Below are 19,846 nucleotides of genomic sequence, written 5' to 3' on the forward strand. Positions count from 1 at the left end.
TTTTTGTTGTATAAAAACAAATTATTAATATTTAAATATTTAATTTTAAATATTGATGGAACTGATAACAAAATTATATTTGATATCAATCAATTTAGCATTTTGTTATGCTAGAATTTTTAAGTTGCCATTGATTTTACTTTTTAGTATATTACATATACAAAAGTTCAAATTGATTTACTTTAGAATGATTAATAATGAAAAAAAAAATATTCACTTTTTTTTTTTTTTTATTAAATAATTTTTAATAATTTAAAAACTAAGAATTGATCATTCACAATTTTACCAATAATTTTTAATGACATTCACTACAAAACTAACTAATGTCACTAATATTTTTATTTATTTCAAGTCCCATTTCAGAATACTTTGCAGCAGAAGATTGTTTCTTAAATTATTGATTGATGTGGGAAGGAGGGTACTTCATCATATAGCGTGCAACATAGAGTGACTCTGACTTTGACTCCCGTCAAAACAGCCCTGCAACATGGGGCGAAACGTTCACTCAATAATAATAGTATAATTATTTACTATTTGAGGTTTTTTGATCGCTTTCGGACCATATTCCATTCAAAGATTTTGAAGTGCTGATAGTTTAGACAGTTTATGTCATTAATTATACTAACATTAGCAAAGTAGTCAGTACACACCTAATTTAAGTTGACTATTTCTCCCACTAGTCTGCAACCATAATTACACCCTCTTAGAGTTTATCATCAAGTTCAATATCATTGTGCTGGGGAAAAAATCCTCTGCTAAAGGGTTGAAAAGGCAGTTATGAACATCAAAATCCAATCAAGAATTCCAGATTATGACATCCCAGAGGTCTTGTTCTGCTTACTTTCACTTGAATTGAGGAATGCATGTTTAATTGTGGGTATCAAACAAGTCACTTAAAGTGTTCAAACATGTGCCCAAATTGTTACTTCATGAAATATTAAACAAGTGGAATGTTTATTTATTAAATAATAAGAATATAAAGATTTCAATGCTGCTTATGTTGAGATGGTTTAAAAGCATCCCGAATCGGAGTTTCAAGGGAAATACACGTATTAAGGTCGGAGAGTCCAAGTAATCTAGTCTCGCAAAATGGTTTCAAACTGTCTAGTTTAGAAACTCAAGAACCAAAAGTTACCCGAACCTGGAACTATGGAATTATGTATTATATACCAGTATATGCCTGGTATGTTACAGCAACTTTTTCGATAAAATCTATACCAGAAGTGTCTCTCTATTTAATCAATTTATACACTTGTCTTACCATTTTCTCCAAAATGAGTCAAACTATTTTGACTGAATTCGTCATATTTACGTATTAAGAGGTATTTAATATCAGCTAGGCCTTACTCTGAAAGTATTTGACAGGTCTTAAATGTCGAATTTTCAAAAAAAGTTTTTTTATAGTACCTTTAATTTTCTGCATTAGGAATAACTAACCATCTCTCATTATTAGCACTAAGAAGCAGAAAAAAAATAAAATAAGAAAGAGTTTCATTGTTAACTAAAAGAGAAAATATTTTCGAATTTTGATGGTTATGACAATTGTTTTACTTTTGAATACTGTAATAACAACCATGGAAACACATAATAGTATTGCTACTTTTTTGTGAGAGGAAGTATCGCCATCATGAATAATAAAGAAGTTGCCGTTTTGAAACGAGCAATGATTAATTTCGATTTTAAGCAGGTTGGTAAGAGAAAGTTGTGTGGTGCGCAAACCATACCGATTTTTTTTATTTTGCATAAAATGGGTCTTGTGGTGAACTGACCTTTCTTTTAACATTCAGCGATTCAACTAGTAATATATAAATATAAAATATATCTTATTTCTAGAGTTTAAGATATGATAATTAATGTTTTGAAAGGATTAAAGGCCATTATGAAGTAGTTAAAAATATTTGAATTAGTCTGATTTTTAATATTAGATTGTTCTAGACCTTTACGAAATCGAATTCTTACCTCTCTGTTTCGATTTATTCATCACGTTTGGAGTGCTTTAGCCACTAACGTGACCTGTTAGTACCTAATGCTAGGTTAACAGTGTTTGACATTGGAGTTATTGTTTTAATCCTTTTAAAATAACTAATAATTTTTTGTGCCTTCAACATACAAATTCTTTATAAATGTCGGAGTTGTTACTATGCTACAATCGTGGTTGTGGTCAGAAATTTGATCCATCGAAAAATACTGAGGGTAATTATTTCTTATAATGAATGTCTGCTTCTTATAAGAAATATTTCCTAGTATGTGGCAGTGTACGAATGACATTAGTGTGTTATTTGGATGAACCCTTTAAATATCTACATTAGAGAGACCCATTTTTAAAGAAATATTATATTTGATCTCAAGTTGTAAAAGTGGAAGAAATAATTCTTTTAAAGAGCCATTCATCATCATATTAGTTAAGAGTTGTACTGGTTCCTACATCTAATACCTAAAAGCATTCCATGAAGAAGTTGAGTCGCTTGGAATGATAAAATCTTACTAGTGATAAGATTACTCAATCCAGTGCAGTACTTTCAAAATATGACTATTTTGTTGATTGTGAATTTTTTAGTACCTTGTGTGAATCTAATTGAATTTAAATATCATATTTTTCTCATAAATAACTAGAACTTTACATGTAATAATTTTAATAAATAGCGGTGACAAAGATTTTCATATTGAAAACTTCATTCTCATTTTTTATTGACTCTAAGAGCTGTCTTTTATTTATGAAATTTGATTTAAGCATGGTTGTTTTTGAAGTTTTGAGGGTAAAACTTCAAGAGAACTTCATTAGTAATTTTCTCAAATCAATAATAGTTGTGAGTACCTAGTGATTTGAATTTGTGACATAAAATTGTAGTTATAATTATGCCCTAAATAGGTATTTATGCCCATATTTTCATAAATTTTTATTCTTTGTCAAAGACACTGCCATAATGTGCACTTTTAATTTTATTATTCAAAATTACTATAATTAAAATTTATATCACTCATATTGCTGAATGGTTTTAGAAGTTTCACTGTGTTTCTTTTCAAATACCTGTATATTCATATCAAAATTTTAAATAGAAAGGCTCTAAAACGTATAGATTTGTTGAAAAACTGAACATAAAAAATGTATTCTGGTTACAATACTCCCCTTACCTACATAATGATCCGATTTTTATGAAAGTTTTTCATTTCAAGAAAATTTTATTTACGCATAAACCAAAAAATATACAACAAGGAGAAGATGGTTGGGGGTGCGGTCAAAGAGAAACACAAATAAGTTGGTGTAACCTATTTTATTGTGCCAACGTTTTGGCTAGAGTTTCTAGCCTTCTTCAGGGCTAAGAACACAACAATATAACAACCACAGTAAGTATAGAAAATAAAAAAGAAAGTATAAACAGAACAACATAAAATGAATAATTTTGCAAAATAGAATTAATAAAATGAAGAGATGAGAGAAGCGGGAAATAAAATGTATACATAGGTAATTATTGCTAAATATACATTTATGTTATTCTGTTTATACTTTCTTTTTTATTTTCTATACTTACTGTGGTTGTCTTGTTCTGTTCTTAGCCCTGAAGAAGGCTAGAAACTCTACCCAAAACGTTGGCCCAATAAAATAGGTTACACCAACTTATTTGTGTTTCTCTTTGACCGCACACCCAACCATCTTCTCCTCGTTGTATATTTTTTGGTTTATGCGTAAATAAAATTTTCTTGAAGTGATATGAAAAATAGATCTTTTTCCTGGGACTGTTGATCCCTCAAGAACAACACTTTGGAACAATTTCAACAGCATTTATCTTGCTACTCAACTTGAACAAAAGATACATATTTATCTTAGCTTATATTGATATTTATTATTTACAAGTTTTACAGAAGATGATCAAGGAGATGGTTATATAATTGATGTTAGGTAGGAAACTTTATGGATAGATAGGAAGGAGTTCTATAATGAGGCTGCTCGAACACCATAGGATTTTTCAAAGAAAGCAGTTCTATAGAAAGGGATTTAAAGTAGTAGGTTGGGATCTTGTATTTAACAAGTGGGTGGATAAAGATAGGGTGAGGAGGTCAATAATACTGGAAGGTGTTTGGTTATTAGGAATGAAATATAAATGTGCCAAGAAGGTTCAGTAGTATTGTAGTACTAGTATAAGTTACTTAGGTTCAGTAGTTTTATAGTACCAGTATAGGTTACTTAGGTTCAGTAGTATTATAGTACTAATATAGGTTACTTAGGTTCAGTAGTATTATAGTACTAGTATAGAGCTAACTTTGCTCAGAATTGTAGGTTTTTCGGTTTATTTGGGAAATGTGACTATTCTATATTAAGTACTGGTCAAAGGTTGCCTCTAGGTTTTCTATAGTGTTTCGAAGCTGAATAGGTATGTTGTTTAGATATAATAATAGATAGTAATTTCTTCACTTCATAACTTTTTTACTTCAGTGCAGAGAGAAGTTTTTTGACAATTGTGCACTGGAGCATTGAGGGCCAAAATCCTTCAAAACAAATCAATAAGCAACAAAGTCGGCCTGTGTCTTCAAGAGATTATTGTGGTACAGATAGTCTAATGGCCTAAATGCTTTTCTTGGACCCAAGGGGCTCTAAAATGAATAGAACTGTTGAAAATCACAATTGAAATTTTACCTGATTACAATGCTCTCCTTACCTAGGCGGTGAAAATAAATAAACTGTTAGCTCTTAAGTATCTAAAAATTATGGAGGATCTGTCCACTTTTTAACTAAAATCTATCATCATATTAAAGGCAATTAAATATTTTTTCAATAATTTTATTTTCATTACCAACTTTTTAAGTTTTGGCACTTTTCTATAAATTATTTACATTCAATTAAATTTTTATTTTTAGAATCTTGTAGACATCATTGTGGCTATCCTGTTTTTCATGATGCCTACAAAGGTTGGTCTTGCTGTAAAAAAAAATGTACTGACTTCACCGAATTCCTTAACATAAAGGTATAAAAAAATAAATTTATATTTACATTCATATGCAAATATTTATCGCAAACTGATTGTTTGAAATGTTTGGGTTTCAGGGCTGTACTGTTTCTTTCCATAATAACGTTAAACCACCTGAACCGGAAAAACCTGTTGTGGATAAATCTTTGGCTGATGAAGTGATAGAAGTCAAGGCTCCGGCACCGGTTGTCAATAAAATTAAAAGACCTCCATTTGAAACTCCTTTGGTAAGATATATTTTTCTATTGTAATAACGTTTTTATATTTTAATGTATATTTTTATTATTTTCAAAGTTTTATACAGTGATACACTTGTTCCAACACGATTCAAAATCCCATCAAACTGACAGGTGCATTTGGAAGAGAGAGTTTGGAACAGAAGATATTCTACTATGTATCCCCTCACCAGTTTGATAGTTTTGACTTGTATTGGAACAAACCTGTTGTGAATTTATCGGATTTTTGTGATTGATCTGATTGTAAATTTTTGGAACATTTATAAACTCAAAACTTTAGTCGGTAAAGCTGTCAGTTTAACTCTTTATCACACCAATAGTGGTTTCCAAGCTTTTTTCATGTATTTCAATGTTTTTAATATTATACCTTTTATGAAAGATTACCTGTTTATCAGTTTTACCTCCCTCTATAATAAAATAGTTTTATAATAACGTTCTTTTTTAAATTTTAAAAATTATAATTGCTTTAGGGTAAAAAAAAAATTTTGAATAAAAATACAATGTTCTTGATCCATATACTTATTTTCTTGAATGTTTTAAGGATACTTTTTTCCTATAAAAAATTCCTGGCGATTTTTGATATATGGTGGGGAGAGGGTTATTCTGTAGGTTACCATTCTACACTGTTTCTGGGCTAACCAGAGTGGGAAGGTTGAGTTTTCATTCTGTGAGGCTGCCATGAAGTTAAAGTCAATCCGTTCAGGATGGAATTCCTAAAATTCTGTGATTCCATTTCTCAAAATACTAATCAGCTTCTAGTATTCTCTCTTATTTCTCCTCACTTCGACTGCGGTTCCTTGGTCTAAAGAATGGAATCTGCAGGTCTAGAGTTGAGACTAAAGAGACTCATGAATTGCTTCATAAGATTTATCTTCAGGTTTCCCAGGTGCTCTCATGTCTCCCATTGGTATACTAAGTTAAAGTCTCTGTCCAACCTCCCACAATACCTCATTGGTGTTTTCCTATTTTAAGTTTTTAAAATTAAAAAACTGACCTATATCCTTGACCTCCTCTCTCTACGATCATCCATTCATTAAACACCAGATCCCAACCAATTGATTTATATATCTCCCTCCCTCCCCCCATAGAACTGCCTCCTTTAGCAAATCCTTTGTCATATATGCAACCTCCATCTGGAATTCTTTCCCTACCTCCATTCGTAAGTCCTCATCCATCTTTTCCTTTAAATAATACCTATTTCTTCATCTACTACATAACCAAATCTCCGGATCATTGTGAACTATGTATACATCCATTATTTATTACTATTATAAATTATAATTTAACTTGAGGTTTTTATGTGATATCAACATTTACACTGAAACTTTTTTAAATGTCTGCCAGACAATTAACCTCAATTTGTGAATGATGAATTTATTCTTTGGGGACATTTGTCCCAGAATAAAATTATTTTTTCATTTCATTTTATAAGTCAATTTCCTTTATAATTATCATAATCATCACCATTTTAAGAATGAAACAGTTGCATCTTTGGTAAGTTAAATCTATGGGACCAATGCCCCTTTTATTTTTCTGAAGTGAAGGTTATATTTTTCTTGAATAAATTGTGAACATAAGATAAACAAACCCCTTTTGGCATTATTTAAAACATATTTTTTTATACTTCCTTTTATAAAAGTAATCTTAAAGTGTTGTGTTTCAGGTAGTTTTGAAACCTGTTGTATCTCCAGCTCTCAGAGATGTGATTTTAAATTTAAGTAGTAATACAAAAGATTGTGAAACCAATGACGAAGATAAGGAAAATAGCCAAAATATTCCCTTAGGAACTACATGTAAAAACAATTCTTGCAAAGTGGTGAGCTGTTTCTTCATTTATAACTTCAAACCTCACTTAATTGGAATATATATATTTTTTTTATTTAAAAATGTATTTATATTCAGGTATTTTTTTTATTACATTCTGTTGAATATGTTTCTCAAATAGTTGTCTAAAGCAGTGATTACCAACCTTTTTTTGGTGGCAGAATCCTTTTGGTAGGAGTAGGAAAATGGTACAACCCTTACATTATAAATAATAAATACTGTACATAAATAAATACACCTGTGCAAAATTTAAAGAAAATCTGAGACAGAAAGTTCAAAACTGTGTTTAGTTGACCCATTCCTGAATTATTTCACGGAACGCCCTTTGTGAACCACTGGTCTTAAGTATAATAGCAGATATACTCTTTCTGAATATGACTTATATTTTTATAGTAAAAAATCAGTAAGTTAAAGTTCACTTTGAATAAAAATAAGTTGAAGCGAGTATATTTAAAGTGCAAGGGAAAAATAATTGGAAAAAAAAATTCTTTCAGTTTCTTAAATCTTTTGATAAAAGTTTTTTGATCAAATAATTTATGTTTTGATCAGTTTATAATTCATTTAATCTGGGTAACGTTAAATCCTCCTTTTACTCCCTTGATTTTACAGGAAAAAATGTGTAACTCAGTGAAATTTTGGCCAATTTAAAATATTATTGTTGGTCTGAATTATAGTAAGAACAGGTTTCATGCTCTAAGAGCTATTCAATTTAAACAAAAGAATAAAAGTCATTTACTTTCTTATCCCATTTCTCTGGTGCACACTTCAATCTACTTTGAGACATATATATTTTTTTGTATTATGAGATGAACCAACTAATTATATTTTTTTGTAAAAAAAGAATAATATGAAATTTTTGTGCACAGAGTTTCAAAGCTCCATTTCCAAAATTAAATTAACAATAGCTTACCAAATTCAAATTTTTAAAATTTTATCTGCACTTGCCCGGACTTACTTTATCAAATTTTTGAGGTATTCTATTTTTTGAGTTATCCTGTTAACTGAAAATTTATTTAAAGTTTTCTATGAGTTAGTATGAGTAGGAGGATCGTAAACAGTAAACAAATTTGCATGTTCAAAAATGTAAGAAATTCGTTAACTGACTAGGTTAACAGTGACAGCCAGACTTTATATCATATAGATGATATTTCTAGGTCTATGAAGGTATCCAGTCAACTAATGAAACATGTACATATCACCCAGGATATCCTGTATTCCATGAAGGTCTTAAGTTTTGGACATGTTGCACGAAGAGAACTACCGACTTCGAAACATTTCTTGCACAAGTTGGCTGTACTAGTGGAACCCATACCTGGTTCAAAAAGAAGGTTACTATATTATTCCATTTTATCCGAACATTTTTTAATGTCATTTAATATTAAATATACAAATTTTTATTTATTTTTCCATTTGGTTTTCAGTTGAAAGAAGGAGAAGTTAAATGCAGGATGGACTGGCATCAAACTGGCACATTTGTCTATGTATCAGTTTTTGGAAAAAAATGTGATCCAGACTCGTCATTAATAGAAATTTCTCCTATTAGATTGAAAATGTCACTTTATTTTCCAGAACTGAATGGAGCTTTCTCAAAAGATTTGGAGTTGTGGGGGGTAAGTTGCTTAAAATTTCTTATTCAAAATCTTTCGTACAGCCTATTGTTAAGTTAAAAGCTTATTGTTTAAATGCAGTTGGATAAGGTGCAGCCCGATCAGTAAGGCACTGTACAACTGAGTGCCGGTCTGCACCGCAATTTAAAAAAATTATAAGAACAATTTTTTTTTTATTGGATAAGAAGAAAAAATAATGAATTAATAAATCTAACAGCTAATGAAAGCATGGTCTTTATTCTGGAATTGAATATCTCTTTGCAGTAATAATATAATCAACAAATTAGAGCTTTAGTATTTTAATGCAAAAATTGATGTTTTGGGCTCTAAAAAAGCATTAGTGTCAAGTACATATTGTTTGAAGTGAAGTCATAAGCTCTATAGAAGACAAGTGATCTGTAATATCCACAAAAACAATTTCCAGATCCGATTACAGGATAGGAAAAGAAATTTAAAATATGTATGATCCTCAATAAGTTATATTAAATTTGTTTGAGGTTGAGAAATGGAACCAGGTATAATGAAAATGAAAGGAATTTATTTTTTTATAAGAACCAAATGTGGAACTGTCTGCCCACCGTGTAGTGACCAGTAGATCAAAGAATAAGGAGTAAGACATTGATGTAAAATAATAGGTTATTAAGGAAAGATTTATCCTTGAACTCAGTATCTATTTTAGAGCACCAAAGATAATAACAGATTTTTATAGACAGCTTTGAAAGAAAATTATATGATATCTATTAATAATCAGCATGGTTATTAATTTATATCGAGGAACATGTATATGCTTCTGAACGATTGTTTTATCCTTCGTAAACAGAAAAGAAGTGAGCAAAGATTCCAAAATCAAGGTGTACAAGTCCACATTTGTACCACTACTCATATATTCCTGTGAGTCCTGGACAATATCAACAAAACATTAAGGAAAAATCCAGGAAACAGAAATTCCAGTACCTGAGGAAGTGACTGGACAGAATAAGGAATACTACAATTAGGACCACTAATATAAATAAGTCCCAGTCTTGGGGTGAACGCCATACAGACCACTAGAGAGGAATCCCAACTAAGGTGGTTGGGCATCTTAAAATACCCAACCATCATCTTACCAGAAAGATATATGATACCAAGGTGGAGGGGACAGGCCTAGAGGTTGGCCCAGAACATCCAGGAAGCCTTCCCTAGAAGAAACTTGAACTGAGAAGGGAGTTTAGAGGTGACCAGATAAAATTTGATGCTGCTGTTTAAGCAGGAACCTCACACAGCTAAGTGGTAATGTGGATTTTAAATTATGATATAAATTAATGATTGAAAGGTCTGAAGCAATAAGTAAATAAAGCTATTTTTTATTGTTAAATCAGATACCCAGTAAAAAATAATTAGGGTTTCTAAAGATGTGAAAAGTGAGTACATCTTACTTTCAGTTCCACTATTTTCTGCTGCATTTGCACTTAAGAGAGGCAAGTACGCAGCTCCTGGAGTTTCCTCCTTATTCGTTTAATTAGAATGACGAAAATTAACAAATGATTAAGTTGACGTTAAAACAAAGAAAACAGACATCAGTAACAAAAAACTTAGTTTGTATATACGATAAATGAGATGCCAAATGACAAAGAAATGTTTGTCACTGGTTATATATGTCTTATATTGATAATTCAAGATTTTGCATGTATTTAATTCTGCCTAAATTAGCTTGTTCCTTAATTTTATGTGTTATTTAAAGCACTGGTGCAATATAGAGGCAGCTACAATCTTTTGTAGTTCCTACATAACTTGAAGGAACTGCTAACGTAAATGTCACAAGTTACTTATAACATTGTTGAATAGAGTTGTCTCCTATTGCTGCAAGCCCCTTAATTATGCTTTATTAATCTAAAAACTATTTTTTTTATTTATGCTTTAGGTTGTGGATGTTGAAAACAGTTCTGTCTCCATGACTCCATCAAAAATAGAAATAAAGCTACGTAAGCAAGGCCCTGGCACTTGGACTAAATTAGACATTCCTAGATCTGATCTCATCGATCAAAAACCGAATCCATTGTCTCAAGAAGAAGAGGATTCTTTGGAAAATCGGGTTGAATCTGTCGATTTAAATTTTATTTGAGTCATTTTCTCTCTTAAAAACATCTCTCTCTTTGCATTCGTATAAAAAAAAAAAAAAAAAGCAATGAACCAAAAACAGTTTATTTGCATATCAGAAAAGCAACGATGAATGTGGATTTGTCATTTGCTGACAATGATGATCTATCAATGTTATTCTAATTTGGAAAAGCTAGACTTATAAGTTAATTTAATTTATTTGTAGGTTAATTTATACATTTTCAAATTTTGATTTGTTTAAAATAACTATTGATAATAAAAAAAAAGTCAAGATCCAGTAAATTTAAATGAAAAAAAAGCAAAACCAAATTTGATTTTTGTACAGTTTATGTGACTTTCTATCACAGCTTATTAAAAGTAATCAATTTGGGACTGCTTGCTTTCTGAGCCAGTTTTCTAGGATTATTTTGAGGATAAGGTTAAATCCAGGATTAAATTGACCCCAAGGTACTTTAGTCCTAGGCTAAATCGGAACCAGAAATACTTTTTAGTCACAGAGTAGATAAATCTAAGGTATTAACTCCTGATTCATCAGCTGGTCTTAAGGGTTACTTTAGAATGATATGTTAAATTAAAAGATAATCCCATTTTTATTTAAAGATGTGGATGATTAATTGAAATGAGTATTTTCTCATGTTTAATGTAAAACAGAAACTTTATGAAGGGTATTATATGTTAAATAAAAATACAATCGAGCAAATTTTCAGAATATAAATCAATTATATTATACGTGTGTTTGTGTAATGTTTAAAGATCACATAAAAAAATTGATAATTATATTTGAAAAATAATTCTGTAGCTCATATCAGGTTCGACAATTATTTATGTAATTAGTGACGTTTTCTGGCTTTATCACGAGTATTGTCTACAGCCTTCCCTCCCGCCATGAAAGCTGTCAGTCCAATTATTTGTATAAAGGACCAAATTTTATAATTGTTCGGTTACAAAATCTCTAATGGATTAGTTGTACCTTTAGAACGAGTTAGGTGTGAATGGCATAAGTTGTAGCTTTCAGAAAGAAAGATTCCCTCTTCTGGCTTCAAAAGTACAGGGTGTTAATTGTATTTGCAAGATTGAACCACTTTAAATTTTTAAAAGTGTATGATTTTTAATAAACATGAAATGTTATTAAATTAAAGTATTTAATTTATTTAACAATTAATTTCAACTTACTTATTCGACTTGAATGAATAAAATTATTTTTTACAGATCAGTTTCAAAACCTGACCCGTCTTCTTAATCATTTAGACTCCTGTATGTAGATATATGTCAATGTTCCAAATAACCACTTTCTTATACAATCGTTAACTTACTGTTCTTCGTGTTGTGATGTATGGATTTATGCTTTTTTCTAGTATGGAGGCACTTTTTGGAAACCTATATTTTACAAATAATTTAGAAATTACTAAATTCTGTTATTAGCAAGGTGGATGCTTATTTTCATTTCACACTTAAGGTTTAGGTTTCTGGTAAATAAATGAGTTGTAAATTTCTAAATATTTTTTAAGTTCTCTGCTTATTAATATATGATTCGATTTTATAATTATTACATCTATGGCTTAACATTCCTCAAAGATGTCAGGAATAACAATATTGTTTACTGTTATTTTGGTATGCCACAACAATTGCTGCTATTTGGAAATTGACGGATGTAGATGTTTTAATGTCTGCCATGATCACTTCTTCACTATACAAGACTCTTTAAGTATTGAAAGATACAATGCATCTCTACTTAAAGATGCTTGTATATGTGAACAATCTAGGTCAAAAGTGGAAAGTTGAACAAAACAGGAATAAGGTACTAGAGAATAAAAAAAAAAATCAAAATTTTCAAACATGAATAAATTATAATATTCATATTAATTCACAAACTTACAAGTAATGTACAATTATAAAATATAATATTTCATTTTATATGATAACAAGTAATATCATATTACAACAAAATTAATCAGTTGCATGATTACCAGAACAATTATATCAGCGTACTGAGCAGTCGATATAATTCAAGATGAGTAAAACCTAGTATCTAGTACATAAGAAACTACATAACCCACAGGTAACTGTGAAATTTCAATGAGTCATATAAAACAAAAATATTTCATTAAATTTGATCATCTTTTTACAACTAAAATTCAATATGGAAGAGGTAATGCCTTAATTTCACTTAACACTTCTTGATATAGTTCTGAATAATCATCTTTTGACTTCACCATAACCGTTACTACTGACCGATGGACTCCCATTGCAGCTCCTAAATCTTTTCTTGAAGGCACATAACAATAAGGAACTTCTTGATCTTCACAAACTCCCGGAAGGTGAGTCATTATATCAATTGGATTGACATCTCCAGCAAATATAACTATTCTGGAATAAAACAGAAACATTGTTTTAAAAACATTTTCAACCAGAAACTAATAATAAATAAGTTATAACTTATTTCAACATTATTCTGGAATAATAAAATGTGACAATACAATAATATAATAATTAAATCATAAAGTAGTTAAGGAAACCATGTAAAAAAAATATAATTGTTAAATTTGAAAAAGTTATAATTTACAATTATTTTTTATAAAACTGACTACGAAGAATGGGTCATTCTCAAATAAACTGCCACTTCGAAGTCCTGAATCTTTAAAATGCATTAGAGTCAATAATTCTGTATTTTTTTTTTCACCAATTAGTGACATTCTGTTGTTTCAATGAAATAGATATTAAAAGGTATAATTTATTTTAAAAATATGGAAAGGTATAATGTATTTTAAAAATATGGAAAGGTATAATTTATTTTTAAAATATGGAAAGGTATAATGGTAGAAACATTTTATTTTATTGATCATAACTGTCCTGAACAGATTTTTAATTTTAAGCAATGTTTTCAGCACAAAACATTTAATAGAAAAACTTCGTAATTCCACATAGAATATACTCATTGAACATAATGTAAATTAATGATGAGAAGACAATTAACCGTGGATAGTGTATATATATGAGAAGATATTTGGTGCGGTCAGGGAATAATACAAATAAGTTTAAAAAATTTAGTTATTAGTGCCAACGTTTTGGCCAGAATTTATAGACTTCATCAGGCCTAGAACAAAAAACAATAGAATGATAATTATTAAATTAAATTATTCATATTTCATTGTTTTGTTTTTTCAGTATATAACTTTTTATTTTTATTTCATTAATTATGTTATTTTACTGGTATATTTAATTACATACATATATATATTTCAATTCCCGCTTCTTTCATTACTTTATTTTCATCTATATTCATTCTGTACAATTATTTCCTTTAATCATTCTATATATCCTTTATTCACTGGTTGTTATCTTGTTTTTAGCCCCGATGAAGGCTACAAAATTCTGGCTGAAACATTTGAATTAATAAATAGGTTTTTTAAATTTATTTGTGTTATTCTCTGACTGCACCCCTAATTATCTTCTCATATAATGTGAATTACTTATTGAGGGAATAATATTACAGATCACAGTGTGCTTCAGGTTTCCGTCATAGCAGAAAGGTTAGAAAAAAAAAATTGTTATTAACAGTCAAAACGGTATTTTTATTCACCTTATTGAGTGTGATGCAAATTAAATGAAGAACAAACAAATTGGCAATTTTTAATATAGACCGATTTAGAGTCAAGATACCATAATTAATACATTTATTGAATATGTTATTTATTTGAACAAATTAAGAAATATTTTATTATTTTCCTTTGAAAATTCACTTTCTTTCTTCCCAAGCATGATGTTTTGGAAAGTTAGTCATGTAAAGTTTATAGCAGAACGTTATTGAGGGCAAATGAATTATAAAATTTTATTATCACAAGCATTTTTCAGTTTCAACAACGAACCTTTGTAATCAACTGAGACAACAAAAAAAGAACCTCTTTCCCATAATAATTTGATGATTTACATTTCAAAATAAGCAGAATGCTAAAATTAAAATAGATATTCTTGACAATAGAAATAATTTAGATGATAGATTTCTGAAATGTGAAATGCATGACTGAAAAATTGAATATAATCAATAATATATTAACAGATATACTGAAGTTAAGCAGGAGTTTTGAATGAGTCAGATTTAGAATATTGTCAATAATAACAAATATTTTATGGTTTTATCCTCATTAAAATATGCTAATTCAGTTAGTTAGTTAGAAAAGAAATCATATTTTAATAAATAGATGAAAATTACTAAGCAAGAGTCAATGATTGAGTGTTCCACATCAAACCAATAGTGTTAATCATATTTGCTTCTAAAAGCAAGAAAAAATTTAGTAAAAATATATTTTTATTATAAAATGCTTGTGAAATGAAAAATGAGTTTGCCATTTTTAAAAATAAATAACAAATTAATAAAATAAACTTGTGAAATACTCAGTTAGGCCTTCCTTCATAATTATACAAATCATTTGTGGATGGATATGGGAAGTTACGGCCAATTTTATTTTTCGGATTTCCTTAGCTCAGAGAAAGAAAAAACAATAAAGCCGCAGTTTATTTAAGAATGATCCCAACAAGATCATACTATTAAACAATTTACTACATACCCTTTTTCATTTTTTCTTAGCTTCAGTTGCACTTGTCTCAATCCATCAATGAAAGAATTCTTATCCTTGCAAGCTGAAAAAGCATATTAATATAGAAAAGAAAACTAAACACCACTGAAAAACTGAAATATACTTTAAGGCTATTGGAACCTTACCTTTTTTAATCAATTTATAAATTTTTTTGGTAAGTTTCCTGCCAGCTAAAGGTTTGGCTATGGGATTGAGATTTTTCAACCTTTCCTCATAAGAAACAACTGCAGGTTCATTTTCAGTAATTTCACTAATATCGTTTTCTAAATCTACACTTAGTTTAGATTTCTTTCCCATGATGCTTGAATGAACTAACAAAACCACGTGGACTTCTTAGGTCGTAGAATGAGGTAATTATTTAGTAACGATGAAACACAAACTATCACTGCTTCAAAATACCCGAAGGCACAATTTTAATGTAACTATAGTGGAATTTGAAACAAATAAGTTAAACCAATATCCTCTAAACCTTACTGGCACAATACTAGTTGTTTGTTGTTTACGACAGGTCGATAATTTAGATATCGATACTCTCCAACGAGGTTCTATATTCAAACTAATGATGCTAAGGGAATACTTCCTTCTGTTTAAACATGTTCAATGATTTGGTCACTGACTCCGACACTTTACTTTGGTTATATATATATATATATACAGAGAGAGAGGTTCGGCGTTCCAAATTATTAGCCTGAAAAAATCATTATTATAACTTACAATGGCTCTTTTACGTTAAGTTTAGAAATTATTGGGCCAGTCCTACTGATAATGTAGTGATGTGTGATGAAGTAAAGTTTTTAACTTCGTAACTAGGTAATGGAACACCGTTCCGGCATGTTATGTTTAGACGTATATGGGTCTTTCTCCAAGTTCAACTTATAAACTAAACTTCTTTGAAAATTAAAATCGATTGTTTTCATTTTTTAAAAAAATTATTACCTTCAGGAGATGCTCTTTGACAACCCCTCGAAGAACACATACGCGATGAGAAATTTGATTTTAGAGGATACGTTTATTAAAATTTATTTCTAGCGCAAATAAGAAGGTTCCGTTTTAAATACGAAGTGAGATAGCAAATTTTTTTTTTTGTTATCTTAATAATGAATATTGATAGAAAATTTGCCATTTATCTCTCCCTTCCTATCATGGTCATTCCCTAGCCTCACAAGAATTGTCATTAGGGTTTGACAGATTAACCATTTTTCATTTATGCACGCAAGAGAAATTTGAAAAAATAAAGATTAACATGAGTGACGACATTTCTCTCAGTAAATTTATATTAGTCGACATTTAATAACGTTCTGGGGAGTGACCGAAAACCTAGTGACAGAGGTAAACAATTGGTTGGTGTGTTCGAGTTAAAATTAAATTGTGTTATCAATATTTGAAAGGATGCTGAATAATATGAGTTAATTTTTAAAAAATATGTTTACTGTGATAGAAACTGGGCTATCGACAATTTAAGTCAGAAACTCAGCTTTGTGGCAGAGCTTTGTTGGGGAATGACAAAACTTGCATTTAATATTTTATATTTACTTAAATATTAATCTTTTGAATTTTATAAGGAGAAGAGAATGCCAGCCTAAAGAAGGATAATCACAGGAAAAAAATTATTCTCATTCAGATAGTTTATCATTTTTAAAATAATAAAATATGCTCTATTACTGAAATAGCATTGTAATCGGTGAATGGTCCATATCATTAATTTAAGTTATTATTTTTCATAATATCAAAATAAAAAACCACTTTTAATAATATTTTGATACAAAATAAATTAATGACCTCTCAGAAAAGAATCGTGTATCTTTGTGATGTAAAAGGCTATTATTATAAGACCGCGAAATCAACTTCCTCATTAGTTACGTTCTTTGTTTTGCATTTAATAACTTTTTTATTTATTTTTTAATGATCAGCAAAAATAATTTTAGTGGTTATAATTAATATTTACTTGTGACGAAAGTGATTCAATATTAATTTAGTTGAAAATTATTTTTCTTTACAACCATCCCCTGAAGACACCTAGAACGTTTTGTAAGTTCAATTTATTTGTTCTGAGTAAATAATAATCATAAGTATTAAAATATAAAAATGTTTAATATATGTATCTATCTAAAGTATAGGGCCTTCTTTAACCAAGTTGAGGCCTCTAGAGTAGAGATGGAGCCTTTAAAATTATTTTTTGGGCGATAATGCCTTTATTTAAAATCATTCATTTATTTAATATTTGAAAAGTAACAAGCATTGAAAAGAAAAATTATGACATTTACATATAGTATTTTTCTTGATTTTTGATTAGCTAAATCCTGGATTACTTCTTAATTTATTTATTACTTCTTACATCTTATTTGCTGAAGTATTTCAGTCTCTATCAAAATCGGTGATGAACTGCTTAATCTTTGTTGAAGAAATCTTACTTCTCAGTTCATTCTTGATTGGTTTAAATTTATGGATTACCAGAGTAATGGATAAAGATGGCACTGGCCAGAGTGACTTGTGAAGGGATTATTATTTTCTCACTTTTACAAGAGAGATGTTACTTATAAAAGCAGACACTGTGATTGTTAACAGAGCCATAGTAAGGCCCTTCTGCACTTTTGGTGAGTTTTAGAAATCTGCGACCACCAATATCTAATACCTGGGGGAGCGGACCTCTTAGCGGGATCCCATCTCACCACCTCCTAGCTAAGGCCCCGATTGTGAACACTAACAGCTAAACATACTTCCAACAGGCTGGTTTATTGGCTGGAAAAATGGCCGAAACTGGTCACTGCTTGGTCTATCAGCAATGCTATCAATTAGAGAAGTTATATGGCCCCATGAATCACAGGGCCTAATGGGCCCTTATTTTAAATATGCCAGTGCTAATTCATTTAAAAATAGTTGCCATTTACACTTTTCATTCAAGTTTAAAAACATTTTTTTAAACATTATTCTCTAAAACATAGTTACTCAAGCAAGATTTGTAACAGTTTTCAGTTAATTTGCATGGAACTAAAACTTAATTAATTTTATTTTCCCATTTTCTTTTATATTAATGATGTTTAGGATTTCAGTTTTTTGGTGTGTCTTTAAAGCTGCTGCTTCTGTTTTATTGAATTAAAATATATTTGAGTTCATTATTAAATTTTATTTTCTCCTTATGTATATATATATATATATATATATATATGTATATGGTTACTATCTACAGTTGCAAAATTAAAATTTTCATTAATAAATTAACATTGAAGTTAATTATGTAATTTAATTTGAACGATTTGACATGAGGTACAGTTTGCTTTGCTGCAAATATAAAATATATTATTTTTGAACTATAATATGATTGATTTTACTGTCTTAATGCTATGTGTTATTAATTTATACAACTGTTAGTAAATTTTGGTTCTAGTTAAATTTTTAATCCCAAAAATTACTATTTTCAAATTAGAAGGTTTTAAATTGTGACTAATTCAAGATTCCTATCACTCAAACATTACATCAGTTGGAAAATACTTGAATATCTTCCTCATTACTGTTATAATTTCTTTCTTTTTAAATTGAGATGTGAGAAATTATTCTGTGGATGAAGTTACTTTGACTGATTTAATCAAACTCCTTTATAATTTTAAAACAAATTATAATATTTATTGTCTAGGCTCTAATTTTGCTTGAAAGTTTATTTCTAAGACCAGGATATCCCATATTGAAGAAAAAAAAAAATCGAAACACAAAGGTTAATGAAGTAATTCAGGGTAAAAGCATGTCCAGGGAAAATGCCAAATGAGAATTATTCCCAGATTTGATTTGTGGTTAGAGTTCCCATAGGTAAGAGCTCTTCCAATAATACAATTTTTAGATAAATCTCCATTTATGCACCTGCCCTCAATATTATTTTAACAAATTTATATATAAATTTAGATTTTAATAGGAGATATTTGTTTTGGAAGAAGATAATTTGGCTGTATGAAGTAGATTTTTGGAAGACAGTTTGGGTGGCGGTCAGTAAAGGTACCAATATAATAGAAGAAAACTATTTTAAATAAAGAGAGTATGAAGCCATATCTCCAATAGATCATTTCAGTAGTTCATCTTATAAAAATATTTCAATTTTATAATCAACTTTATTTTAAACCATTCATTTAATTCCTACCTCCTACATACTTTCTCATCATTCGTTCCTTTCTCATTGATAGATTTTTCCAAGTAAACCACAATGGTTCCTATTCATCCCTCTATTCCCAGTCCGCTGGTGTTCCTCTAGGTAGTATCCTTGGTCCCATCCTCTACACCGTCTATACAGCTGACATTCCAACCAATCCTAACACTATCCTTACCATGTATGCCGATGACACATGTGTGCTCGCTATTAATAATAACCCATTAATTGTATCCCAAAATCTCCAATCCCATATCACAGCCCTCGAAGATTGGTGTCGTAATTGGAGGATTAAGATAAATTCCAACAAATCCCATCAAATCACCTTTACTCTTTGTCGTAAACCTACTGACTGCCCTACAATTTCATTTAATGATGTTACTCTTACCCC

General features: G+C 29.6%; 2 protein-coding genes across 2 annotated transcripts; one reads left to right on the forward strand and one right to left on the reverse strand.

The window, feature by feature from the left end:
- Positions 1-1,995: 1,995 nt before the first annotated feature.
- CHORD (CHORD-like protein) lies at positions 1,996-11,938 on the forward strand. The gene is made up of 7 exons (XM_014421156.3): positions 1,996-2,193; positions 4,855-4,961; positions 5,042-5,191; positions 6,864-7,016; positions 8,179-8,352; positions 8,446-8,634; positions 10,532-11,938. Exons 1-7 carry the CDS (start codon positions 2,124-2,126, stop codon positions 10,730-10,732), a joined length of 1,044 nt encoding a protein of 347 aa, XP_014276642.1. The 5' UTR covers positions 1,996-2,123; the 3' UTR covers positions 10,733-11,938.
- A 617-nt stretch (positions 11,939-12,555) lies between these two features.
- NHP2 (NHP2 ribonucleoprotein) lies at positions 12,556-15,796 on the reverse strand (the record flags this gene model as incomplete). Its single annotated transcript, XM_014421125.3, is given in 3 exon segments — positions 12,556-13,095; positions 15,294-15,366; positions 15,449-15,796. Coding segments are annotated over 3 exon segments (477 nt in total). The 3' UTR covers positions 12,556-12,863.
- Between the last annotated feature and the right edge of the window lie 4,050 nt (positions 15,797-19,846).

Source organism: Halyomorpha halys, unplaced genomic scaffold (genome assembly GCF_000696795.3).
Source record: "Halyomorpha halys isolate HHAL.00 unplaced genomic scaffold, Hhal_1.1 Scaffold305.1, whole genome shotgun sequence".
Lineage (NCBI taxonomy): Eukaryota > Metazoa > Arthropoda > Insecta > Hemiptera > Pentatomidae > Halyomorpha > Halyomorpha halys.